We start from the raw sequence: 26,961 nt of genomic DNA, 5'->3' as shown, positions 1-26,961 counted from the left end.
TACGTCGTAGTTCGGTTGCATCGCAGCGCATACACAATGGCTGCTCGAAAGAGGAGAAAGCAAACAATTTTCAGGCCCGCCGCGTCTCGCAAAAAATATGAGAAAAAAATTATTAAAAATTCGGAGAACAGATGAAAGTGGAGAAAAACTCACCGGAAAGAATGTTAAAGCGACCAGGGTAAGTTTGGCGTGAATTAAAACAGCGGTGGCTCAGCAGTTGAATTAAAATATCGGGGTTATTGGAATTATGAGAGGAGTGAAGCTGGGTGAAGTTGGACTTAATGGAGTTAATGAAGTCGGAACACACACACATACACACACGGGATGGCAGCACAGGTCGGGCACGAGCCGGGAAGCTTCAGAGGAAGTGGTAAAGTTAGTGAAAGTTTATTCGGAAGTTAACGGGAGTGCGTGTGCGCGGCTGGACCCTCCATGGAGCCGGGAGGAGAAAGGGCAGCCCGGGCTGGGGTCCCCATGACTCCATCACTGACACCCTCACACACTCTCCACCTGTTCTTCACCTTACATAGCTGGGTTTGTCCAAGCCCCGCCCTCTGATGATGTCACACGATCTGATGTGATCGACACTGATTAGATGAAGGATGCATGTGCACACAGGCGGAGTTTACAGGTTCTCCTCCTGTGCTGTTTGTTTAACCCGCTACAGAGGGTGGTTCAGGACCAGAATCCACTAGGTTAGAGTAGGGGTTCTCAACCTTGGGGTTAGGACCCCATTTGGGGTCGCAAGACACTGTGAAGGGGTCGGCAGATGTCTTCAAGAAATTTGAGCCCATTTTTACCCTTTTTCTGCAATTACACCAAACTTGCCATATTTAAACATATTTTCATCACTTTTTCTTGCTATATTTTTGCTCCTTTTAATGCATTTTTGCTACATTACTCCTATTTCTGACACTTCTACATCACATTTTAATGCATTTTCTGCACATTTGTACCACTTTCTAGACATTTTCTAGACATTTTCCTTTCCACCACTTTTCACCTAATGTCACATATTATGACCCATTATTGTCACTTTTAAACTCATTTCACCATTATTCATGATTATTTCGACAATTTAACCACATTTACAATTTATCATGCCCATTATTTGCCAGTTTAAACTAATTATTCCAATATTGACACTTTGAACCCTTTTAAAACTTTTCCTGTCTGTTTTTGTCCATTCTAATTTGCAACTTTTAACCAATTTCTGTGGTTTTGAAAATCCCATTTCACCACCTTTTCCACCATATTTGGTCACTTTTAACCCATTTTATTTGTAATTAAAACAATGATTTACATCTGGCCCTTTAGAGAAGCTCTCTTATCCTGAATGAGTGACACTAACCTCCGCATAACTTCTTTATTTATCACTGCGGTTTAAAATGCTGAACACTTCCTACCATCCTGTTTACATATAGTCTGAACCAGTGCAACTCTGACTGAGCTAAATGCTCAGATGAAAGCTCTAGAACAGTGTATCTCAAAGGGGTAAAGGTACACGATGGCACTACAGGCGGTACTTGAGAGAGAGTGGAAAATAATAATAAACAAATGAAAACATTAAAATGTGGGGTTCGACAATGTTTATTTTTCAGTTAAAAATTATTATCACCATAATAATGATGATGAAATGATCTTGATTAGAAAATGAACTGAAAATACAAAGGTCAGTGTTGGCCCCACACCAAAAACAGACAAAAAGTGGTAAAAAGGATTCAAAGTGTCAATATTGGAACAATTAGTTTAAACTGGCAAATAATGAGCAGGACAAATGAATGTTGTTGAATTGGAGAAAACTAAGCATGAAATATGGTGAAAAGAGTTTAAAAGTGATAATAATGGGTCAACATATATGACATTATAGAGAAAAGTGATGGAAAAGGTTTATAAGTGCTGAAAATGTCTAGAAAGTGAAAAAAATGTTCATAAAAGACATTGAAATGTGATGTAGAAGTGTCAGAATTAGGAGTAATGTAGCAAAAATGCATTAAAAAAAAGCAAAAATATGGCAAGAAAAAGTGATAAAAATAGGTTAAAATGTGTCGTTTGGTATAGAAAAAGTGATTTCTCAAATTGTTCAGAAAATATTCTTGGTTTCTTGAAGGCATCTGTCGACTCCCTCCCAGTGTCTAGCGGCCCCAAGGTTGAGAACCCCATTACTCCTCGTGTCTTTAACCTCTTCTAGCCCCTCCTCCTGTTTCTGACGTCATTGTTTTGCAGCCTATCAGTGAGCTCATACCTTGGGTGAGTTTGTCTGTCTGTTATTCACTGTTTCTGCTGCTAAAGATGGTTTCTGTGGCGTCTCTCTGTGTCTCCGCCCCCTCCAGGCCTCCGAGTCCGGGCCGTGTTGATCACTTCAAACTGGATATAACATCAGCATCAGTTCTGCTTGGACCCGGGTCCCTGTCCATGTAGCTGGTCTGCCTGAGGGCATCATGGCTACAGGAACCCAGGGCCACCGTGACCACGTCCTGGACAAAGCCAGGCTGGCCCCGCCCACAGGGGGGCGCCGCAGGGCCGAGGGGAAGCTGAAGAAGAACTTCCCGTGTCAGGAGTGTGAGAAAGCCTTTAACAGCGTGGAGAAGTTAAAGGTTCACTCGTACTCTCACACAGGAGAGAGACCGTACGGATGCTCCCATCCAGACTGCACCAAGGCTTTCGTCTCCAAGTACAAGCTGCTACGGTACCTAGCTAACACGCTAACATGATGCTAGCCAAGGTTTGGGTCTGTTGTTATTGTAATCACGTAATTGGTAATTAATTGCAATTATGATATAATTATGACATAATTAAAAATATCTGTTCGATTCAATTCAACTTTATTAATATAGCGCAAATTACAACAATAGTCATCGCAGAGTGCTGTTGTAATCATAGTTAAATTGTAGAGTTCAGATAATTGACTTTGTAATTGTAATAGAAATTCTATAAAAACTGTCAATTACAATTACATTAAACACAAACCTGTGGAACCACGTTTCAGTTCTATGTCTTTAGCATTAGAGATGCTAACAGAAAGCTAATCAAGAGGAAGGTTAACTTTTATGAGGTCATTTATTTCAGGCTAAATAATTGTGATTAACCTTAATTGAACTTTAGTAATTGAGAACGTAATTGTGATTGACTTTCTGAGGATAAAAAATAATTGTAATGCATTTGTAATTGAATATGGATAATTGAAAATGTAACTGAAAAAATGTAATTGACCCCAACCCTGCAGTATACCCATAGATTTATATATACCGTATATATGGTAAAATGTGGTATAACTTGATAGAAACATATTTTAATAATTGTTAACTACATATGTGTAGAACTGTAACATGGTTCCACAGTTTTGCATTAAATTATAATTGACAATTTTTGATAGATTTTCATGGCAATTACAATTTCATAGTAATTTATCTAAACTCAATTACAATTTAATTATTCAAATTAATTACGCTTAAGACAGCAACAGATGTTTTTAAATTACAATTTTGATTATAATAACGGCATAATTATAATTAATTATCAATTATGTGATTACATTATAACTGAGCCCAACCCTGATGTCCTATGTGCGTCTGATTTATTGTTTGTGTGTCTAAGGCATATGGCGACGCACTCGCCAGAGAAAAACCACAAGTGTTCATACTGTGAGAAGATGTTTCATCGTAAGGACCACCTGAAGAACCACCTGCACACCCACGACCCCCACAAGGAGGCCTTCACCTGTACGCAGTGTGGCAAGAGCTACAACACCAAGCTGGGGTTCAAACGCCATCTGGCGCTCCACGCCGCCAACAGCGGGGACCTCACCTGCCAGGTGTGTCTGCAGCCCTTCCCCAGCACGGCCGTCCTCCTGGAGCACCTGAAGACGCATGCGGGGAAGTCCTCTGGGGGCGCCAAAGAGAAGAAGCACCTGTGCGAGCACTGCGAGCGCCGCTTCTACACCCGCAAGGATGTGCGTCGCCACATGGTGGTGCACACAGGCCGTAAGGACTTCCTGTGCCAGTACTGCGCCCAGCGCTTTGGCAGGAAGGACCACCTGACTCGCCATGTGAAGAAGAGCCACGCCCGCGAGCTGCTCAGGGTCAAAATGGAGCCTTCTGATGCGCTGGAGGCGGACGTCTATGACTTTAAGGGTGAGCTGCCCAGAGCGCACCAGCTGAACCTGTACACAGGCCCCACCCCTGACACAGAGCCCCTCCCTCTCAGCTGCTCCGCCCACCCCTTTCCTTTCAAACACCCCCTGACCTCGTACGCCCTCTTCCCGCCGGGGGCCGAGTACAGCCTGAAGGGGGAGCTGGAGAGCTACCTGATGGAGCTGCAGAACTCCGCTCCCTCCTCCTCCTCCACTGTCCATGAGCCCACAAGTTCCGCCTCCAAAATGGAGCTGCCCCAGCTGGACGATGGCGGTGAGGACGCGCCCCTCTCTAAACTTTCCTCAGCGGGGGGCGATGCTTTCATGGACTTCTCTCAGCTTTTCAACTTCCTGCCGCTCAACGGGCCCCCGTATGCTCAGGTGGGGGGCGGTGGGGGGGTGGGGCTTCCCTTCATGTCCAGTGACGACCCCACTACTGTGGTCCAGCTGTCCCCCCCCCAGCCACAGGCAGAGCCCCAGGCTGCAGAGCCCCCCCTGCTGGGGATCCCTGCCTTCATATCCAACCTGAGCACCCCCACTACCCTGCCCCGCTTCCACCAAGCATTTCAATAAGCAGTATGTACACACACACACACACACACACACACACACGCACACGTTAACGAGTGTCTTCCTGATGTTTTTTAGCGACTCAGCACTTTGGTTCCCACACTCAGCCTAATCAGAGGATTTATTGTCTAAATGTTTGGGAGTCTGTGTGGTTTAAACTAGTCCTAGACCCCCTGCATGCTGCTCAAGGACCTGCGGGGGTCCGCGTACCTCTGGTTAGGAATCACTGCTTTAAAAACTCTTCTGTCATTTATATGTCAGACGTGAAAGCTGCTTCAAGCTCTTGTTTTTGGATTTAATCGTTACAAGATCTGCAAAAACACACAAACATGCTCTCCTTCTTAGCTCGTGTCAGTGTTCATCAAAGTTCTTCTCCTGGTCCTGATCCTGGAGTTTAAAACCTTCAGCATCAGCTCTCTGTGGTTCTGATTGATCTGATTAAACATTCATCACAAAGTGACAAACAATTATGAAAATATTGACATCTTTACCCAGATTTTTACAAATGTTGTTTTAGACATGTGGTTTAGTCTGGATCTGTATGTGTTGGTTCAGCTTCACCATGAAATCCTGTGTGTTAGAGTCCGTGATTCCAAAGAACCTAAACCAGTAACAAACCAGTAACCTCAGATATCCAGCATTCCATGGAGACATCTCCAGCTCAATGTGGAGCTCATTTCCTAGTCATCACACAGGTTCTTGCTTTGTGTTTGTGTGTTGTTCTTCTGGTAAACTCACAAAGCTAGATAGAGGTGTTAGAGGGATCCTCCACAAGTTTGGCCAAAATCTTTGAAATGTACTAATTTACCTTAATTTCCCTTAAGGGATTAATAAAGTATTTCAAATTCAAATTATTAGAAGATCTATGTCTAAAGGAGCGTTCCCACCGAACGTCCGTGATGAGTCGCTTGAACATAGTCGCGCTTTTTGGTCGCTCCATTGTTCCAGTGACATGATGACCAGTGAATAGTACGGATAGTATGAATAGTATGTGTCAGCAGCACTGAGAGGTCTGATCACTTCTTCTCCGGTCGTACGTTTACATTACGTTTCATAGACAGCTCCACTTGTACTTATGGTTTAAATGATCAACTTACGGAGGTACTAAAGGATGAGATTGTGTCACTTAAACAGTGTGCTGACACGCTCTGGTGGCTGAAGTTAGCGAGTAAATCACGGTGTGTTGAAGGACTTCCAGCCAAAAGGACTTCTATTCTCAGGGTGTGTGTGTCTGCAACAGTCTGTGATCTACTCTCTAACTTCAGCCACCAGAGCGTGTCAGCGCACTGTTTAAGGTAGAGTAAAGGTCCCTCAGGAGAGCTCTTCTTCTCTGCTTCATTGTCTATTACCAAATCTCAGAGTTGGAACTGTCGACCCCTGCGGTCACAGATTATATTTCCAGTCACAGATGTTTTTATCCTCTTTCTGTAAACAATCTTTAACTTTTGCTGATGGTTTAGAGCAACCAAAAGCAGCACAAGTTGTCATTGTGACTGAAAAAGCTACTAAATGATCTAAAAAGCTGTTAAATGATCTAAAAAGCTACTAAATTATGTAAAAAGCTACTAAATGATCTAAAAAGCTACTAAATTATGTAAAAAGCTACTAAATGATCTAAAAAGCTGCTAAATGATCTAAAAAGCTACTAAATTATGTAAAAAGCTACTAAATGATCTAAAAAGCTGTTAAATGATCTAAAAAGCTACTAAATTATGTAAAAAGCTACTAAATGAGCTAAAAAGCAACTAAATGATCTAAAAATCAGGCTGAATTATTCACTCCAATAGAAAACAATGGGAAGTTTACAGGCAGTGTGACATCATCAATCACGTGATTTCAAGATGGAGGAACACAGGCTCTAAAACTGTTTGTAAAAGGAAATTAAATGAATACGGTGCAAAATAATGTGTTTTGTTAGACATAGATCTACTAATAAAGACGTTTAGAAGAGTTTAGGATGCATTCATAAAAACAGTGGAGGATAACTTTAAATGTGTTAATGTTTCCCAGTAGAGACCAGTTAGTGATGCTGGTGGTAATTAGATGTCATTGTTTGATCATTTATTTTGTCAGCTGTAAATATAAGAAAAATAGGAGAAGAAAAATCAATCACTGCATTATTTTTTTACACAGTGAGGAAAATGGAACAGGATTTCCAAAGTGTCTAATAGGAACAAATGCTACAGTAAATACACAAAGTTAAATACACACACCAGGTTTTTTTTCATGACTCCATCACCGTGTGGTTGTGGGTTCCAATCCCTGACTGATTTCTATTCATGGATCGGCCCACTGAACGCTCAGATTAATACAATCATTTGTGGATTGTGCTGCACTTTAAATAAAGTGGCCTCATCGTTAACACGGACCTTAGGTTTGGAACGTTTGAAGCTACAGGCGTGGCCATTGGTCATTGGACGGTTCCTCTGAGGAGCTCTGAGTGCTCGTGCTCAGTAGATCCTGTACCTCACATCCTCCTGTTAGTGGGACTCGTTTCACCATCGTTTGTTTGTTCGTTTGTGAAACATTTTACTCTGAATGTTTGAACCCATCATGTTCCGGGTTCATTGTTTTTTTTTTTTGTAAGCGTAGCACTTTGTGTACATGCCTTTATTATTTTTTCCCACAGTACTACCGTATTTGGTTCATTACAAATGTATTGATGATATAATCAGCTGTGCTAGAGATCAATAACATGTAAATACAGTATCCAGTGTTTGACTTTTACAGGTACAGGTTGGATTTATCAAAAGTGTCGATTTGCTTTCCTTGCACAAGTGTCTGTCTGTGTGTGTGTGTGTGTGTGTGTGTGTGTGTGTGTGTGTGTGTGTGTGTGTGTGTGTGTGTGTGTGTGTGTGTGTCACTGACCAACGTCATTCCTTTGATCTAAGATGTTTGAGATCTTCTTCTCAGGTCAGGGTCAGGGTCAATTACATTTTTCAATTACATCTTCAATTATCCATGTTCAATTCTAACTCAATTATGTTTATGTTGACCAGCATTTTTTCCAATTACAATTAAAATTACAATTATTATTTTCTTTCTTGAACTCAATTACATTCTCCATTACTAAAGTTCAATCACAATTAATGAGCTTTTAATAAATAAGCCCATAAAATGTCATATTTATTAGTGTAAAATACACTAATAAATATGATCTATTATCGAATTAGTTTCTCATCTCTTGGATACCTTGTTAGGCTTCCTAATCAATTAATATATTGGTATTAATATTTGTGGTGTGGATGTCTGAGCCTTTTTTGTGTCTCTATACCCATAGATTTATATATTTTTTTAATTATAAAATGATCAAGAGAACTTGATATGAAACATTTTAATAATTGTTTACTACGTATGCCTATGAGTAAGCCATAGAACTGTAACATGGTTCACCAGTTTTGTTTAATTACATTGTAAATTACATTTTTTATAAAATATTCATTGCAATTACGAAGTCGATTATCTGAACTCAATTACATTTACGACAGCAACATGTTTTTTTAAATTAAAATTGTAATTGTAATTAATTTTCAATCACGTGACTATAATTCTAATTGACCCCAACCCTGATGGACAGTAGAACATGGGCTCGTTGGTTTAAAATGAGACTGAAGAGCAGCCAATCAGAAGGCCTGTCTCAGTCACATGTCGTTGGGGTGAGGTGGGGGGGTTTAAGTGTGTGTGTGTGTGAGTGTGTGTGTGTACGGTGACCCTCGGCGAGTGTGTGCGTGAGACAAACACTGCGACAAAGCAATAATAAGTTGGTTTTGGTGTAAAGCTGCTAACATCCATGTGAAGGTGCTACAGACTCCTCCTCTTCCTCTTTGAACGTTAGCTCACACCTGTCTGAAGGTCATATTATAGCTCCATGTGTTGTTGTGTATACTGTGAGTGTTATACATGTGCCTTTAGCCCCGCCCACCTGTGCGTGAGGCCTCATGACTCTGATGATGAGCTGAGGAACATTGGGAGAACATTCCAGCCGCTGCATTTCACTCTGAATCCTCCACAAACTACTGTCAGACTGTTACCAACGCCGCTAGCATGACGTTAGCATGACGTTATAGGTCAATATGAGAGCTGGAGCTTTCAAACACAGACATCATCCAAAGAAACAAAAGTATTTAAAGAGAACCGGATGGACTCACACGTTGCTGCTATGAGAGACTCCAGTGTTTTATTCAGTGTCAATAAACAGATTTACTACAAAGTCTCACTGTGGTTACATCCATGTGGTTTATCATGTTCTGGGTTTAAAATGGAAGGAAAAGACATGTAGCATGTATACTGTATGTAACTATGTATATATGTGCTCACTTTGATTATTTTTTTAAATGTTACTAAATTTCTTCTTAACTATCCTCACTCAAATCCTCATTGGTGCTAATGCTAGACAAATGCTAATCCAGTGCTAGGTTAACGTCAATGCTATACTACTGTTAGGCTGATGACAACATTAAGCTATTTCCAGGTTAATGCTATTGCTAGGCTAATGTTAGCTAATACTAGGTTAGTGCTAATTAATTCTAGGCTAAATCTAGCTCATATAGGCAAATGTTAATGCTAGCTAATGCTAATTCTTGGATAAATCTAGTTAATGCCAGGTTGATGATAATGCTAGCCAATGCTAATACTATGATAAATCTAGTTAATGCTAGCTAATGCTAAGCCAGTGCTAATGCTAGGCTAACTCTACTTAATGCTAGGGTAATGTTGATGCTAGCTAATGCTAGGCCAATGTTAATGCTATGCTAAATATATCTAATGCAAGGTTAATGTTAATGTTAGGCTAAATTTAGCTAATGCTACAGTTAATGCTAAATTAATTCTAGTCTAATGTAGCGTTTGACGAAGCAGGCCAGCACCTGCATCCTCACTTACATTTTCTTCAGGAAATGCAAAAATTCTAGTTTATTTTGTTATTCAAAGTTTCCAAATATCATGTTTGACCATAAGTGTTGATTAGAAAAAATCCTTAAAATTACTCTAAATCTATTCACGTTTATTTTTTGTCTTATTTTTGTTCTATTATAGTCCTGTCTAAGTATTTCTATTTTTATTTCCATCATGATATTCATGCATACCTTGCCCGATGAACATTTCATGAAATATCAATGAAATGGGGTTTTAGAAATCACAGACATTGGTTAATAGTTGCAAATAGTGGCCAAAAACAAAGAGGAAATAAAGTAAAAAGGGTAAATAGTGTCAATATTGGAATAATTAGTTTAAACTGGCAAATAATGGGCATGACAAATGTGAATGTGGTTAAATGGGCAAAAATAATCATGAAATATGGTGAAAAGAGGTTAATAGTGACGATAATAAGTCAACATATGTGACATTAGGTGGAAAAGTGGTGAAAAGGGTTTATAAGTGCTGAAAATATCTTGAAAGTGGAAAAAAAAATGTGCAGAAACTACTGGTTGTGAGAAGCTTCTCCTGGTTAGATGAGGGACTACTGTTCCTCCATCATGTTCTCCAGAGCTGCTGCTGCTGCTCAGTTCTGCACCTTCAATCCTGGTCCAGGACCCCATAGTCAAGCCACATGTCTTTACAAGTTGGGCCCAACAGAGGGTGCATTAGTGGCAGTTAATGAAGTAGAAGAAGTTTGCTACTGAATCAAAGATAAAAAGCATTAGGTCACACTTCTACAAATTATAGATAATGCTAAAGAAAAAACTAAACTAAAATAGAACAATAAAAAAAAATATTCAGTCTTTCCATGAAGAAGAGCTAGATTTACCTCTAATGGTTCCAGATATAAAACATGACACATCATTAGATCAATGCTGGGAACTTAAATCAGAAACAATTTGAGAGTTATCAACCAAGTCATTCAAACACCCACTGATTCACTAATGATTCAAATACACATGAAGCTCCAACTCCTTTAGAATCTGCAACATTTATCATGTTTCTGTAGGCCTGACACACTAATTACTGTGTGTAATAGATTACCTGAAATACTCCAGTCAGCAGAGGTGCAGAGTACTCATATATGATATCCTACTCAAGTAGAAGTACTTGATTAAAATTGTACTCAAGTACAAATAAGTCATACATAAAATAGTAAAACGTAGCTCAATTAAATAGTACTCAAAGTAAAAGTTAGTACTTACTTTCATCCCCCATGTTAATAGTTGGTAATAAATCTTGGTACAGTGGCCTTGCATACAGTAAACATCTGATGTATAAACTTAAAAAGGAAGAAACACAATCTTCCACAACTGGAACTTCATTTATTTTCCACAAAGACATCTGTATAAAATAAAAGGTTTGTCACAATGTATAATTATTTTATAACTAAGCTAACACCAATGAATTAAATTCAAAATAATAAAAATGTTCAGGCTCTAAGTATAGATATATCTATGAAGTCTAAAACTGAGAAAATAGCCTCCATTCAACGCTGTTTTGGTGCCGTACATTACATTCAATCAGATTGGTCAGCTATGATGTGATGCATTAAGTTTAATCAGATTGATCAGCTATGATGTGATGCATTAAGTTTAATCAGATTGATCAACTATGATGTGATGCGTTAAGTTTAATCAGATTGATCAACTATGATGTGATGCGTTAAGTTTAATCAGATTGATCAGCTATGATGTGATGCATTAAGTTTAATCAGATTGATCAGCTATGATGTGATGCATTAAGTTTAATCAGATTGATCAGCTATGATGTGATGCATTTGATTGTTGTCTGGTCATTTCATTTTATGCAGTTTCACAATGTCCGTTAATCATTTTAAAACAAAATTTACTCAGTAACGGTTGGGTGTAGAAATGTGATGAATTACTTAACTTTTTATAAAATGTACTGAAGTACAAGTAAAATTACTGATTTAGAAATATACTCAAAAAAGTACAAGTAACCATAAAAGCAACTCAGTTACAGTCAGTAACTGTGAGTGTTTGGGAGATAAAAACATAATATGGTTTAAACTTTTTAATAAGAATTAAATAAAATTCAACAACAGCAGTGAAACCAGTGTTTGATGTGAGACGTGTGTGTGTGTGTGTGTTTGTGTGTGTGTGTGTGTGTGTGCGCGCGTGCGCGGTGTTTAAGGTGAACTGAGCTGAACCTGCTCGTGGACCCGTTAACCCCTGGAACCAGAGCCCCTCCCCCTCTGGTCTACGGGACTCGCTGTGGTTCATATAGAGGAGGCGGCGCCGTGTGACGTCACTAACCCCACCCCCCCCCACCATGCCCTCTCCGGTGCCTCTGAGTCGCGTGCTGCCGGTAGACCCGTCTCGCTTCTCTCCTGGTTGCGGCTCGTGCAGCAGTCCTCTGGTGACTCAGTCCACCGGAAGTTGGCTGCAGGTTCCGGTGCAGCGGCAGCCCGGTCCGGCCTCGCGCCGTCCCTGGTCCTCGGTGATCTACTGGAAGCAGCTCCGCTCCGTGGTGCCCGTGGGCTCCGGGGGGTTCGGCTCCGTGTACCGGGCGGAGTACCTGGGCCGCACGGTGGCGCTGAAGAAGGTGAAAAAGGTGACGAAGAACCGGCTGGCATCGTGGCAGAGCTTCTGGGCGGAGCTTAACGCGGCGCACCTGCGGCACCCCAACATCGTGCGCGTGATCGCGGCCACCACGTGCGTGCCCGTCGCGCACGGGGAGGAGAGCAGCCTCGGTGCTGTGCTCATGGACTTCGTGGGCGAGCGCAGTCTACATCACGTAGTCTACGGAGGCTGGGAGACCCTGCGCGAGGCAAGGCGCCTGCGCTTCTCCGCGCATATGGCGCGCGGCCTCGCCTTCCTGCATGCGCACCGCATCGTGCACCTGGACTTGAAGCCGGCCAACGTGCTCGTGTCCGCGGAGGACGTGTGTAAGCTCGCGGATTTCGGCAGCTCTTTGAAGCTGGGCGGTGACGAGGAGCGCACGCTCGGCCTGGGTCACGTGGGCGGCACATACACGCACCGAGCCCCGGAACTTCTCCGCGGGCTCTCCGTCTCCCCCAAGGCGGACGTTTACTCTCTGGGCATCACCCTGTGGCAGCTCACCACCCGGGACCCGCCCTACTCCGGGGACCGGCAGCACGTGCTCTACGCTGTGGTGGCGCACGAGCTGCGACCCGCGCTGGACCAGCACCCGGACTTCCGGTCAGAGCGGGGCGTGCAGTGGAGCAGACTCCTCAGGCGGTGTTGGACCGGAGAGGCCCGGGACAGACCCGGGGTAACGGAAGTACTGGAGGTAGTGGAGCAGCTGATGGAGAGTGTGGATGAGGATGGACTAGAACCTGGGTCAGGGGCCCCATGTGGTCCTCTGGAACATGGACCCCGACCAGGGTCAGTGTCAGGGGCCTCCTGTGGCCCTCAGAGGTGACCCGGACACTCTGGAAATGTTTTTTTATTCCAGTGATTTTTGATGTTTGCACCTTTTTTATTTATCTTAAAATGTTTAATAATATAAGATTTAATTTGTTTTCATTAAAAATATTTTTCTACTGAGAACAGCTGACTCTGCATATTTACCCAGTGATGCTTTTAATTTCTAACAATTTAAAGAAGTCCGGCTAAAGCACATGTGCACAGTAAAACCTGCACTTTAGTTGGTGATTAAAAAGAAACGTTTTATATGGTGACCATGTGATTTAAGATCAAATATCAGATGAGAACTGGTCAGCAGATGAAGACCTCAGTCCTACAGTAAATTATCCATTTACATCAGAATTTTTTTCTCATCAATGAGAATGAAAAGAGACGTATTAGCTTTATCAAAAATAATGCACGGACACAGGGAGTTCAAACATATGACAGTGTTTTAGGACAGCAATAAAATTTTGATGTAAGTCGCAATATTTTGAGAATAAAGTTGTATCTAAATAAAATGGTAGTTTTATGAGAATTAAGTACTGATATTTTGAGATTATAGTCATATCATAATGAATTTCGAATGTTAGATTAAAGTCGTAATATTTTGAATTTAAAGTGGTAATTTTATGAGAATAAAACATACATCCAAAACAGGATGATCATTTTAAAGGTGTGGTGGTTTTGGCCAAAGAAACAAACTAAGTTGGAGCTAATAGCCTCTTTTATTGTGGAGGAGGAAGTGGTCTACTTTAGATCTCAACGTTAATTGGTTCACCTCAACTGGGAATTCTTAGCGCTTTACAATTATGTCTCTATTCTCAAAATACTACAACTTTAATATCAAAATATTACAACTTGAATCTGATAAAAAAAATATAGTTCTCATAAAATTACAACTTTATTCTTGAAATATTAACTTTAATCTAATAAAATTGTGACTTTAATCTTGAAATGCTCAGAATACTTTTTATTTTAATTTGACTCTAATACGGCGTCGTACAAAGACTGTTTGCAAATGCTGTGCCTGAGTTTTGAGTATAAAAGTGCATATAATTCTCCTACAAGTTCCTGTGTTAATATTTGGAACTGAAAAATTCCCTAAAAATCAGTTTTCAAAAAACATTTATTGTGATTATTTGGAGAATTAAAAAAAAGTAATAAAAGGTATTTTAAACAATTCACGCTCAGTATTTTCTAGAGTTACGTATAGAGAAAAAATACATCTTATCAGGGATTTTCTTCAGCATATTTCTGTTTATTTAATTTAAAATCTGACAATTTCTGATGTCTCCATATTTGGCCAAACACTTAAAAACACAACTGAACAAAATTAAAGCAGTGAAATAATATAAAGCACAATGTGACAAAATGAACTGATTATTTTGCTTTTTCCAATTTTTACACAGACAATTCCTACGAGTAAACACAAAGCCCACAGTGGGAAATCAATGTGATTGGATGGTTCAGTGTGTGTGAGGGAGGCTCAGGTCACATGATGGTGACCCTCTCGGGTGACACGTGGGTTGCTGACCCTACAGGGTCCAGCCGTGAGCCCCTGGAGGACCAGCTGCTGGTGTCCAGGCCTTTACGTATACGGTGCAGCCTCTGGTTCACACACGGCAGCAGAACAAGAACCTTCCCCAGAATCACACACACCGGCAGAATCAGGGCCACCACGAAGTTGGGGGGCAGGTAGAACCGGTAGGAGTCCTCCTCCAGGGCCCGCCTCCATCCAAACAGCAGGCCATGGAGGGTGGCTATGAGCAGGGCAACGTAACCCAGAGTGGACTGGAGGGGACACAAAGGGAGGGGTAATCAATGCTAGGCTAAGATAATCACAAATGCATGGAAAATAGATGGAACATGCAGAATTCATTTTAAATTTAAAATCAGGTCCCAATATGACATGGAAATACATCAAATGCATGTTGTGGGACAATAACACACATTTACACACTATTTTACCCAGTAAAACTGGTGAATGAATATCTAGAAAGTGTAACAAACCGAAGAATATGTCAGATTTCACTCAAAATCTCATTCCAAATCTTGTGTGTGGAAAAGTTGCGGTTGATTTTCTGAAGAATAGCTGTACCTGTATGAAGCTAAACTCCCTCCAGTTGAGGGCGCTGTGCACTGAGGGGATGGAGGTGACAGCGAGCAGAGAGAGGAGCCCCAGACTCATGACCCCAAAGGACACATACATCTCCACCCTCCACACCTCCTCATCGTTCCACACGTTCTCCACGTTAGCGTGGACCTGATCACACACAGAGAGGATGTTACCAGTCATTGGTCAGCAGGAACAGGCTGATCAACATTAACGTTAGCATTAGAATAATGAACCAATCAGAGCATCAATGCTGCATTCACACCGAATGCGTCTTCTGTAACACTGGACGTGTCTGCCGCATGAAACGTTCCGCATGCGTCTCAGAATCAAAAAAATGTCTCCATTCGCTTCATATGCGCGTCTGAAGCAAAGCCCCGCCCACCAGCGACACATCCAACTCGGTGAGTTTCACTGCCTGCTGAAGCGAGGAACTGCACTCCTTTTTCTCCTCTCATAAACATAAACCACAAGTGAAAAAAGTCGGTGTGGTTTGCGGCTAATGCTATCCTAGCTCAGTCCCGACTTTCAAAGATGAAAACTACAGAGAGAACGTTTACCTGCTACTACCACCTCCTCACTGATTCTTCTCCACGCCAAATCCTTCATAGTCCGGTCCCGGATATAAAGGCCGTGTCATACAGCTCCAGGTGGTCACACAGCTTCTACTCCATGGTTGAACAGACCGGTGTCCGTGTTGACGGCCTGACGTCATTGTCAACATAGAGTCTGAATGGCTTTCGTCATGCGAAACAGTCGCAGGAGTTCAATATTTTCAACTCTTGCAAATGTGCGAATATGACAAAAAATCGGGAGCTCGCTCGCACGGCTAACGCACTGCTGCACAGGAAAGATTTTGCATTGTGTGTTTTTGGAGTAAATACTGTATGTGTGTTTTTATTGCTGTTTTATGAGTTTTTGGAATCTTGTGTGTTTTTCTTTTTCTGTTACTTTTTTAGTTTTTGGAGTCTTTAAGTGGGCTTTTATTGTTGGTTTGTATATTTTTCTGTTAATCTCAGTATTCTTGTTTGTGTTTTATGTGTTTTGGAGTGATTTTGTGTGTTTACTTTGGGGGGGCCCAACATTAGACCAAGGGCTGCCTGTTGCATGTCTGGTGTAATTAATGCAGCCCTTTGTGTTTGCTGCTGCCCCCTAGTGGCTCACGCACCTGTTGCACCTCGTGGCCTTCTAGTGGCTCACTGACCTACTGCCCTCTAGTGGCTCACTGACCTACTGCCACCTAGTGGCCCACTGTACTTCTGCCCCCTAGTGGCTCACTAATCTACTGCCCCCTAGTGGCTCACTGACCTTCTGCCCCCTCGTGGCCCACTAACCTTCTGCCCCCTAGTGGCTCACTGACCTACTGCCCCCTAGTGGCTCACTGACCTACTGCCCCCTAATGGCTCACTGACCTTGTGCCCCATAGTGGCTCACTGACCTTCTGTCCCCTAGTGGATCACTGACCTACTGCCCCCTAGTGGCTCACTGACCTACTGCCCCCTAGTGGCTCACTGACCTTCTGCTCCCCTAGTGGATCACTAACCTACTGCCCCCTAGTGGCTCACTAACCTACTGCCCCCTAGTGGCCCACTAGCCTTCTGCCCCCTCATGGCCCACTAACCTTTTGCCCCCTAGTGGCTCACTAATCTACTGCCCCCTAGTGGCTCACTAACCTACTGCCCCCTATTGGCTCACAAACCTACTGCCCACTAGTGGCTCACTGACCTACTGCCCACTAGTGGCCCACTAACCTACTTCCCACTAGTGGCCCACTAACCTACTGCCCCCTAGTGGCCCACCGACCTTCTGCCCACTAGTGGCCCACTAACCTACTGCCCCCTAGTGGCTCACCGACCTTCTGCCTACTAGTGACCTACTAACCTACTGTTCCATAGTGGCCCACTGACCTGCTGGTAAGCAGTGTTGAGCATCAGGTACCTCTCAGACCTCCTCAGGGGCAGACACAGGCTGTAGAGGACATGAACCGCAGCCAGGAAGAAGCTGAGCAGACCCATCTGTTTCCTACCCTGCAGCCAACCCTCCAACCAATGAGGGAACCGTCTATACTTGGTTCCAAAGTACAGCTGGTGAACGGCGGCCATCTGTCCTGCCAGGTAAACCAGGGCCAGGAGCGTGATGGACACGCTGGGCAGAGTCCGATTGACGATCTCGATGGGGATCTTGTAGAAGTCGCTCTGCTTGCGTTTGACGTAGGGATGAACAATATCTCGTACGAAGGAATAGGAGAAAAAGAAGATAGAAAGGGCCACGGCGGCGAGGACGGGGCCTTTCCAACCAGGGAACAGCTGGATGGGAATGTTCTCAATGTCTCGAGCTGACGACAGCATTCCCATGTCCACTGGATGGAAGTGTAGCAGACGAGCTAGCTCCATCACCTGCTGACGGGCCTCCACCGAGTCACTGCAGATGTAGACCTACAGTAGATGCATATCAGGGTTTGGAAAAACATTTGGGAATAAATACGACATCAGTGATTTCAACCATAGATAAGTTCTACTAGTGCTCAGTTTAGTGAAGCAAAAAGTGTCGCTAGTTAGCATCATATGCTAATAAGGGGGTGGAGAAAGTAAATTCAGGCTCATCATCAGCTGTATTCCAACCAATCAGAGAGCTGGATTTGGTTCTAGTCCTTCCTACTACATTTACCTTGGATCTACTAGTACTACTAGTGAATCTATGGGCTTCATTAGTACTATTAGACTAAAAACAGTACTAATACTACATTTTAACTGTACCAGTAGTACTAGAACACAATTGTTTTAATAGTAAAGGTTGTTGTGTTACTTGTAGAACTAGTAAAGCTTTGAATTTTTACTAGTTACATATTTTAAATCTACTACTAGTAACACAAAATTGTCAACTAGTAGACAATTTTGCTTTCCTGGTAAACTCTACTTGACTACTAGTGCACCAAAAACCGCGTAAAAAACACTTAAACAGTTTTTTTGTTTAGTGGTTTTTTGTTTACTAGTACTCTGAGTATACTTAAAATATCTCACTAGTAGTACAAGTACACTGTTTTTAATGGCTTGGATTTATATAGTGCTTTTTTTCTAGGAAACTCAAAGCTCATTACAGAAACCATTATTCATTCACACCAGTCACTCACATCAGTCATACCGGCAGTTGTAAGTTACAATGTAGCCACAGCTGCCCTGGGGCATACTGGCAGAAGCGTGGCTGCCATTTCGTGCCTACAGCCCCTCTGACCACCACCAACATTTATGCACAATTCATAGCCATTCATCCGAGGCAATGTGGGTAAATCGCCTTGCCCAAGGACACAATGGCTTGAATAGAGCGGGATTTGAACCCTCAACCCGTCTGTATTGAATGACCCACTCCACCATAAAACCACGGGCGCCCCATGTTTTTAGTCTGCTAGTAGTACAAGTAGAGCCTAAATATCTCACTAGTAGTACTAGTAAACCTAATGTAAATGAAGTAGGAGGGATTACAACCAAATCCAGCCCACTGATTGGTTGGAATATTTTCTAAAGCCAATGGCAAGCCTAATTTTACTTACCCCGCCCCCTTATTAGCATATGATGCTAACTAGTGACACCTTTACTTCACTAGTAAACCAACACTAGTAGAGCTTAATAAAGGTGGATATACAGTATCACTGATATCACATTTATACTAAAACATTGTTCCACAGGAGGACAGTTAGTGCACGCTGACACGTGCATGTCACTGTGTCCCACTCCTACCTGAGTGCTAGCGTCCTTAGGACAGCTCTGCTGAAGGGTCCAGGCTGAGATGACGTTGAAACCTTTGACCACGAAGGAGTCTGGAAGCAGCGACGCCAGATACTCAGCGTTGGACTCGGGATACTGGTTCAGCCTCCTGTTGTTGCTCACATCCACCACAATCTTACCTGTACACACACACACACACACATGCTAACTAAAGGTCTGTGAAGCTACTGTGTGCTAACTTTAGCGTCAACATCCCACTGCTACACTGATCATTGATGAACTGCTCTACAAACATTCTCTCCACAACAACATCGGTGGACTGGCCATCTGGGCATCGTCCGGGTAGGCCGTTGACTCAAAGTGGGCCAGTCTGGTCCATTACGGTTTTGGGTTGTTTTTTTTACAAGTGAGTGGAGGCCAACATGGAAACAGGTGGCCAAAAATGGTCTAAAAGTGGCAAAAACGTGGCAAGAAAAGATTGTAAAGTGACCAAAATGGGCCAAAAGCAGTCACTAATGGGCAAAAAATGGGCAAATAAAGAGGAACGGGGTAGTATGTAATTGTAAAGGATAGCTTTAATGAGCAAACAATTGTGAAAAAGGGCAAAAATGTGTAACAAAAAGAGGCCAAATCTAGGAAAAAAGGAAAAAAGTGGTATTTATTGGGCAAAAGTTATCTCATTGGGATGAAAAGTGGCCAAAAGATTTAAAGAAAGGCTACATTTAGGAATAAAGTGTCAAAAAGAACTTGAGGAAATGAACAAATAAAATAAGGAAAAAGGGATATTCATTGGCAAAAGGCAGCTAAAGTCTGCAAAAAGTGTCAGAACTTTTAAAAAAGGGGCAAAAATAGGACAAAGGTAAAAAATGGGGTTAAAAAGTTTCCCCCTTTTAAAGTTTTCTGTTGGAATAATAATCAAAATGAAGACATAAAGGGCCACATGTTGAGCATTACTGACTCAATAACGGCTTCTACATGGTGTCCACTGATAATGGTAATGGGCCGGATGGACAGAAAATACCAGGGCTGAGTTTTTATCCCAGTCATAACCTGGTAACAACTTTCCTCTTTTCTTTTGCTTTTGCTTTTTTTTTTATTTCAATAGTAGTTTTATGCCCTCATGTTGAGGCTTGTATGTGACGGTTTGTATCAGTGACACACAATATATTGTGCAACAAGTTATTGTCACAAGATGCATCTTGGAGTGTACGAGTGGAAGGGGCATATAAAAGAAAATCTACATGATCTATAACACACCATATTGTTTTGATTTATTTTAATTTTTTTTAATATTCATATAGAGTTCAAAGGTCATACCTTGTGAGGCATCAGAAACATTAATCTGGTTTCAGAGTCTGTCAGTGCACGTTCACAGAGATCCTCTGAGCCACATTATGATTGGTTCGTGTTATAAAGATCATTACTTGGATGGAATTAAAGCACAAGAAATGATGCACGGTGCAATAAGACTAATAATTAGCACATTTTATTTAATAATTTTCATTTAGGTGCATTCCTAGTCATACATAAAGTAGGTCTGTAAGTAAGGACAGAGTTTGAGTTAAATCACAGCATGGATATTTTTACATAACTAACGTATTGTACGATGACATCACTGTGACTTTAGTGTGTCGAAGTAGTGTGAAGAACTAGAGATGGATCAATAACCTTTGACATTTCACTAACACTGTGGTTAACTGACATGTCTGTGAGTTTCTGGTTGATATTCTGAATCTAAACTGGATCAGTTCTATATATATATATTTATTTATATTTATCCTATTTATCCTTTATTCTCTATCTATCCTTTATTTATCCCTCATCCTCTATATTTATCATTATTATTATTATTATTATTGTTGCTGGGTTGTTCTTTGTTTTTTTTTGTTTTTTGTTGTTGTTTGTTTTGTGCACCAACTACCAAGACAAATTCCTTGTACTGTCCTTAAAACTGTACATGGCCATTAAAAACATTTCTGATTCTGATTCTGATTCTAATGATAACTAATAAAGAGCTGACTCAGCAGCTGAGGTCATGTGATCATGTGACGTTCTGGTACCTTCCAGGAGGTGTTTGAGGTCCCACAGCACAGAGTAGTGTTCACGGCGTATAGCCAGAAACACGGTGTGGGCCTTCCCCACGGCGTCCTGGTGGTGGGTCACGTCCACCACGTGAGGAAAGGACGGTACGGCAGCTTTGGGCTGACGACACCCCACCACCACGTGGAAACCACAGCGCAGTAGACGGAGGCTCAGGCACCTGGAGAAGTCCCCAGAACCCAGGATGGCCACGGTGGGCCGGCCAGAAGGGGCGGAGCCTAACGTGCCGTTTTTCAGACCATTAGGAAGCAGACAGGAGTGAGAGGGAGGAGGGGCTGAAAGGAAGGAGGCGGGGCTACTGCTGCTCATCATGCAGATGGAATCCATCGTTCTCTAACTTCTATAGAGGCCTTCACTGGTTCTGGAACCTGGAACACATGTCAGTGATAATCAGTCCTCCTCTGGTCCTTCAACGCCTCATGGAAGCTTCAGGAGGAGCTACAGGTTCTACAGGTAATACTGGTTCCACTGGTGCTACATGTTTTAATTGTTCTATTGGTTCTACAAATTATTCTAATTCTATTGGTTCTGGAGGTTATACTGCTTCTACAGGTTATATATTGGTTCTACAGGTTCTATTGGTTCTACAGATTCTACTGTTTCTTCATTCTCTACAGGTTACACTAGATCTACAGGATCTACAAGATCTACAGGATCTACTGGTTCTACTGGTTCTACGCGTTCTTCTGGTTTTACAAGTTCTACAGGATATACATATTCTACTGGTTCTATTGGTTCTACTGGTTCTACACATTCTTCTGGTTTTGCAGGTTCTACAGGATCTACATATTCTACTGGTTCTACAGATTCTGTAGTACCCCTCGGGGTACACGCACCCCCATTTGAGAAACACTGGTCTACGGGTTATAGAGGTTCTACAGGATCTACAAACTAATTTTAGTTCAGTTCTCAAGTGGGCCACAGATTTTATGTTGGAAAACAAGTAATTTCAACATTATTTCCTAGTTTATATTTCTACGTACACATAAAATACTAAATATGTAAGAAACTGACAATATCAAATCAATCAGTGACCGATATCATTCCCAACAGGATCTACGTTTTAAATTTCCCAGATTTTGTGACCAATTTCTATTTAATTAAGGGAAATATTATGGAATAATTTGGGGAAAACTGTGAGCCCCTGGATAATATTGTTCAGTTTCATTTACACGGGTCGAATTTGATGCTCCAAAGGGCCAGATTCGGCCCCCGGGCCATGAGTTTGACACATATGATCTACAGGTTCTAGAGGCTCTATGGTCCACATCATGGTCCAGGACCTGGACCCTCGTCCTCCTCCTGGATTCACACACACCTACATCTCCATCTGTCATCAAACCAAAGAGGATGTTATCTCCGTCACACTCCGTCAGTGCGTGTGCGCGTGCGCGTGTCAGTCCTACATCTTCCTCAGTGATGATGACCTTCAATCTGTGAACGACGCACCCGACACACACACACACACATGCACGCGCACAGAAACCGCACTCTCCCCCTTGTCAACACGCACACGCACGTCCTGTGATCGGATCGGGTGATCGGATTAGATTGGTACCCACCGGATGTTGCTGTCCATGCTGATGCTGCTCCGTCTGCCTGCGTGATGCCTTCACGTCCCCTGTAGAGCGTCGGTCACAGATTCTACAGTAATATTGAACAATTTATTCACAATAAACAACACACAAATCACGAGGAGAATAAAGACTGAACATTAATATTTGATTTAAAACCAGGGGATATTTTATCAAGTAACCTCTGGAAATCTCCTGCAAATTTATATTAAAACCTTTTTTTTTTCTTTAGGTTTGTTGCAATCCTTAAAAAGCTATGGGCCTCTCAATGTTTCAATATTAATTCTTAAGATATGAATATAAATTAGATTTCTAGTTTGAAAATAATTTCACTGAAATTTATATTGGATAAGATCCTTCATGTGCACATGATGGGAATCCTGAGCAGGAAAGACTCTGACTTTTCAGGTTCATCTTAACCTTAGTCTGTTACTATGGCAACGTGATGTGAAACCAATATTGACTTTATTAAACTGCTGCACACATTCAAACTGTGTGTGTTTCCATCAAGTAAGTAGAATGTCTCCAAACTAAAATTTGGGAAATGTGAAAAAGAAGGTTTTTTTTTTTCTTTTTTAAACTGAAGCTTCCTCTTTTAGTTTATTTTTTATTTTATTGATATATTTTATTTTTTAATGTAACTTATATACAAGTGGTGCTCTTTGTAAGATGATGAGATGAGACTTACATTTTCCCACATTATGCAGAGTCAATCATTAGCAGCAATAACATAAAATATAATGGAAAAAACAGAAATAATAATTTCCTGAAGAAAATGCAAGTGAGGATGCTGGTGCTTGCCCGCGTCGCACCGCAATTTGAAAAAAAAATTGAAATGCATTGAAAAAGTTAAAAAAAAGTTGAAATGAGTTGAAAACCAGTTTGAAGTCCAGTTCACACAGTATTATGCGTTAAAATCCCAGTATGAGCTGAGAGTGAACCAACAGTTGAACATGTCAAAGTTTGAATGGTTGCAATCCATTAAAAAAAATGACTGAGCAATTAAAGATCTAAGTTGTTAGTGTGAAATGAGAACCTGCAAACTCCTAACAAGAAGAGGACTGGTGATGAAGAGGAGGGGTGATGATGAAGAGTAGATTTTCAAAGTTTGAATGGTGGAAATGGGTTGAAAAAGTTGAAATGGGTTGAAAAGGTTGAAAGAAGTTGTAATGGGTTGGAGGTAGTAGCTGAACATGTGAAAGGTTGAATGGTTTGGATCAGTTACATGTGGCCGACGATGAAGTGGTTAAAAGTTCCAGCAAGGGGAAAAAATGTTGGAACTTTTAATGTAAGTGGATGGGAGCAAAAAGTTCCACGAGAAATAACTCAAAAAGTTGAAAAGTTACAAATTATAAAAGCGACAGCATACATGGCGAGAATTTTCTGATCGGTTTGATATCTTGATTGTCAAAGTCGGACAAACGGTGTAGGAGGAGTTAACACATCACGGAAGAAGAAAAAGATATAATAATAAAGGACATGGAATACATTGCATCCTCGCTAATAACAGCAAAAGCCTACGGAATGACTCGAGGAACACACAAAATGACATAAAAAACAAAATGAATCCAAAAAACAGAAAAATACACAGAACGACAACAAAAACACACAAAATCTGTTGTTCTTCCCGGTATTAATGCTCAGTTTGGTCATTATTCTTAATGCTGACATGAATGTCGATGATGTGGCCCTAGGATCAGAAGATCACATTGTTGTGGCTCTGACTGTGAGAACAGTTGCCCTTCTCTGTTCTGAATCGCGCCCGTCTTCGCTCTTCATCATCCTTTAAACTGCCCTCATTTTATCCTGATTGATTCTCTTCACGTATTTGCTGCCTTTGTTCAGTCTGTCCCTGTCCGCATAATTTCTTTAACTTCATACTCATGATCAGGGCATCACATCAATTCATACAAATAAAACTCTTTATTTAGCATTTAACATTTTTTACTGCAGGGGTGCTTATCGTGTGTGTGTGTGTGTGTGTGCGTGCATGCATGTGTGTGTTTATGGTTATTGTTGTTTAATGTAAGTGTTAGTGGCAGGTTTTTAGGACTTCAGCACAGGGGAAATGACGTCATTGCCTAATTTGATTAATTGTCCATTTCCATGTAATTGTAATGGAAACTGCACGAGAACCTGTTTAGAAATACAAATGAATTTTCTTCTGTTCATTCTTGTTTTTTATTTTCTTTATTTTCCCAATGAAAGAGGTCATTACATCTCAAAATAACTTCAATAATCAATCAATCTTTATTTGTATAGCGCCAATTCACAACACGTGTTATCGCAACACACTTCACAGAAAGCAGGTAAAATACCTTACTGTTTGTTATCTAATTACTTCATGACTTTGATGCTTTAGGCCAGAGGAAGGCAACTTTTATCACAGCGGGGCCATAAAAATGTGTTTGTTTGATCAGAGGGCCACATGATCAACATTCATGTCAGCATTTTAAAAAATGACCAATTTGAGCATTAATACAGGAAAGGACAAAACATTTTCATAGAGATTTTGTGTGTTTTTCTGTCATTCTGTGTATGTTTGTTGTTGATTTATCTAACCCATGTGAACTAGAAGGCCACTTCCTGTCATAGTTTTATTGTGATGAGCCTTGCTAACTTCCGGCCCAAATCTAATCTCCCCTTCCTGTCTAAAATCCTATGCGTTGTAGCCAGCCAGTTAAAATACCACCTCAACCCCAACAGTCAAATCAAACCCTTCCAGTCTGGTTTCTGTTCCCAATGTACAGAAACAGCCCTATTCAAAGTCACCAATGATCTCCTGCTCTCCTCTGACTGGCCATCTCACTATACTCATCCTCCTTGACCTCAGCGCAGCCTTTGATTCCATCAACTTGGTTACCATTCTCATTTCTCGCCTGAAAACCTCCCTCAACATCACTGGCTCTGCTTTGGCCTGGCTCCAGTACTGCCTCACCACCTGACAACAGTTCATTCGGATCAATAACTGCTCCTCCATCACTGCTCCCCTGTCTCAAGGCATCCCCCAAGGTTCGGTGCTTGGTCCTCTCCTCTTCATCCTCTATCTTCTCCCCCTTGGCTCCATCATCCGTCGTCACAGTCTCCATTTCCACTGCTATGCCGATGACATTCAGTTATACATCTCTACTAAATCCATCACTCCCACCACCCTCTCCACCCTCACCCACTGCCTATCAGATATAAAAGTCTGGATGAAGCACAATTTCCTCAAACTCAACTCCGACAAATCTGATACAAACTCCAATCAGAATTTCTTCATTCATCTTGACCAGACCACTCTCACCATCCCCTCTCATCCACAACCTTAGCATTCCCTTTGATCAAACACTCTCATTCCAACATCAATCACATAATCCGGTCTGCTTTCTTTCACTTAAAAAACATTGCACGTCTTTGCCCGTCCCTTAAATTTTCTTTTCTCCTGCTGAAACTTTCATTCACGCTTTCATCACCTCCAGACTCGATTACTGCAACAGCATCCTCTGCAGCCTACCATCCAAAACCCTCAATAAACTTGAATACATTCAGAACTCCACTGCTCGCTTCCTCACGCACCCATTCCCGTGAACATATCACCCCTGTTCTTCAAAATCTACATTGGCTTCCAATCCCTCAGCGCATCCAATTCAAGGTCTTACTTATTACTTTCAAAGCCCTCCATAACCTGGACCCCTTCTACCTCACTGCCCTGCTTTATCGCCATACCTCATATCGCTCCCTCCGCTCCTCCGTTGCCGACCTCCTGTCCCCTCCCTCCAGGACCAGGCGCCCAACCTGGGGAGACTAAGCTATTGCCGCCCCCACCCTCTGGAACTCACTCTCTCAAAATCTTGGAGACTGCATGGACCTTTTGGACCTTTTCACCTCCAGAAAACACCTCTAAACTCACTTATTCTGGACTGCTTTTAATGTGTAGCCATTTTATCTTGTAGTCTATCTGTTGTTTATTACATTGTCTTTTTACTTACTTACTTACATTTTTTATCCCCGTTAAACGTCTTTTTAGCACTGAAAAAGCGCAATATAAATAAAATGTAATATTATTTTTATTTTTTTGTTTTATTTTTATTTTTATTCTTATTATTCTTAATATTATTATTATTATTATTATTATTATTATTATTATTATTATTATTATTATTATTAATAGCATTAGCCTTGCAATGCCAATAGCCTAGCAAGAGCATTGTCACTTGAGGAGCCAATTAATCATTGTAAAAATTAAATTACCTACGTTTTCATGCTGTGTTTGTGTGTGTTTTTTTTTTTTTTTTTTTTTTTTTTGTCGTAATACACTAGTAATTGAATTATTGACAGCCTTTATGCGAACTGCTCATGATCTTACCTCAAACAATCTAAAACCTAAATAACTCTGATCACATAGTATTTTCCTTGTGGCCTCAACAGTGTAATTTTTGGGTTAAGATAATAACAA

The 26,961-nt window shown here is 41.5% G+C and overlaps 3 protein-coding genes across 5 annotated transcripts; 2 read left to right on the top strand and 1 right to left on the bottom strand.

Moving 5' to 3' along the window:
• Nucleotides 1-42: 42 nt before the first annotated feature.
• plag1 (pleiomorphic adenoma gene 1) lies at nt 43-7,713 on the top strand. 2 transcript variants are annotated; one of them, XM_028434887.1, is made up of 4 exons: nt 43-178; nt 2,334-2,689; nt 3,598-5,925; nt 6,504-7,713. In XM_028434887.1, the coding sequence occupies exons 2-3, from the start codon at nt 2,442-2,444 to the stop codon at nt 4,703-4,705; spliced, it is 1,356 nt and encodes a 451-aa protein (XP_028290688.1). In that variant the 5' UTR covers nt 43-178; nt 2,334-2,441; the 3' UTR covers nt 4,706-5,925; nt 6,504-7,713. The 2 variants fall into 2 exon arrangements, with proteins under 2 accessions (XP_028290688.1, XP_028290689.1); XM_028434888.1 differs by lacking the exon at nt 43-178 and adding an exon at nt 2,050-2,250.
• A 4,201-nt stretch (nt 7,714-11,914) lies between these two features.
• mos (v-mos Moloney murine sarcoma viral oncogene homolog) lies at nt 11,915-13,155 on the top strand. Its single transcript, XM_028434660.1, has one exon. The coding sequence runs from the start codon at nt 11,915-11,917 to the stop codon at nt 13,025-13,027; it is 1,113 nt and encodes a 370-aa protein (XP_028290461.1). The 3' UTR covers nt 13,028-13,155.
• Nucleotides 13,156-14,311: 1,156 nt separating this feature from the next.
• On the bottom strand, nt 14,312-26,953 carry steap2 (STEAP family member 2, metalloreductase). 2 transcript variants are annotated; one of them, XM_028435039.1, is made up of 7 exons: nt 26,872-26,953; nt 22,512-22,593; nt 20,910-21,317; nt 18,862-19,028; nt 17,035-17,562; nt 15,113-15,277; nt 14,312-14,805 (listed from the first exon to the last, which is right to left on the bottom strand). In XM_028435039.1, exons 3-7 carry the CDS (start codon nt 21,274-21,276, stop codon nt 14,506-14,508), a joined length of 1,527 nt encoding a protein of 508 aa, XP_028290840.1. In that variant the 5' UTR covers nt 21,277-21,317; nt 22,512-22,593; nt 26,872-26,953; the 3' UTR covers nt 14,312-14,505. The 2 variants fall into 2 exon arrangements, with proteins under 2 accessions (XP_028290840.1, XP_028290841.1); XM_028435040.1 differs by lacking the exons at nt 22,512-22,593; nt 26,872-26,953 and adding an exon at nt 22,268-22,505.
• Between the last annotated feature and the right edge of the window lie 8 nt (nt 26,954-26,961).

The sequence above is a fragment of the Gouania willdenowi genome, chromosome 20 (assembly GCF_900634775.1).
Source record: "Gouania willdenowi chromosome 20, fGouWil2.1, whole genome shotgun sequence".
Taxonomy (NCBI): domain Eukaryota; kingdom Metazoa; phylum Chordata; class Actinopteri; order Blenniiformes; family Gobiesocidae; genus Gouania; species Gouania willdenowi.
This window is presented reverse-complemented; position numbering and strand designations above follow the sequence as displayed.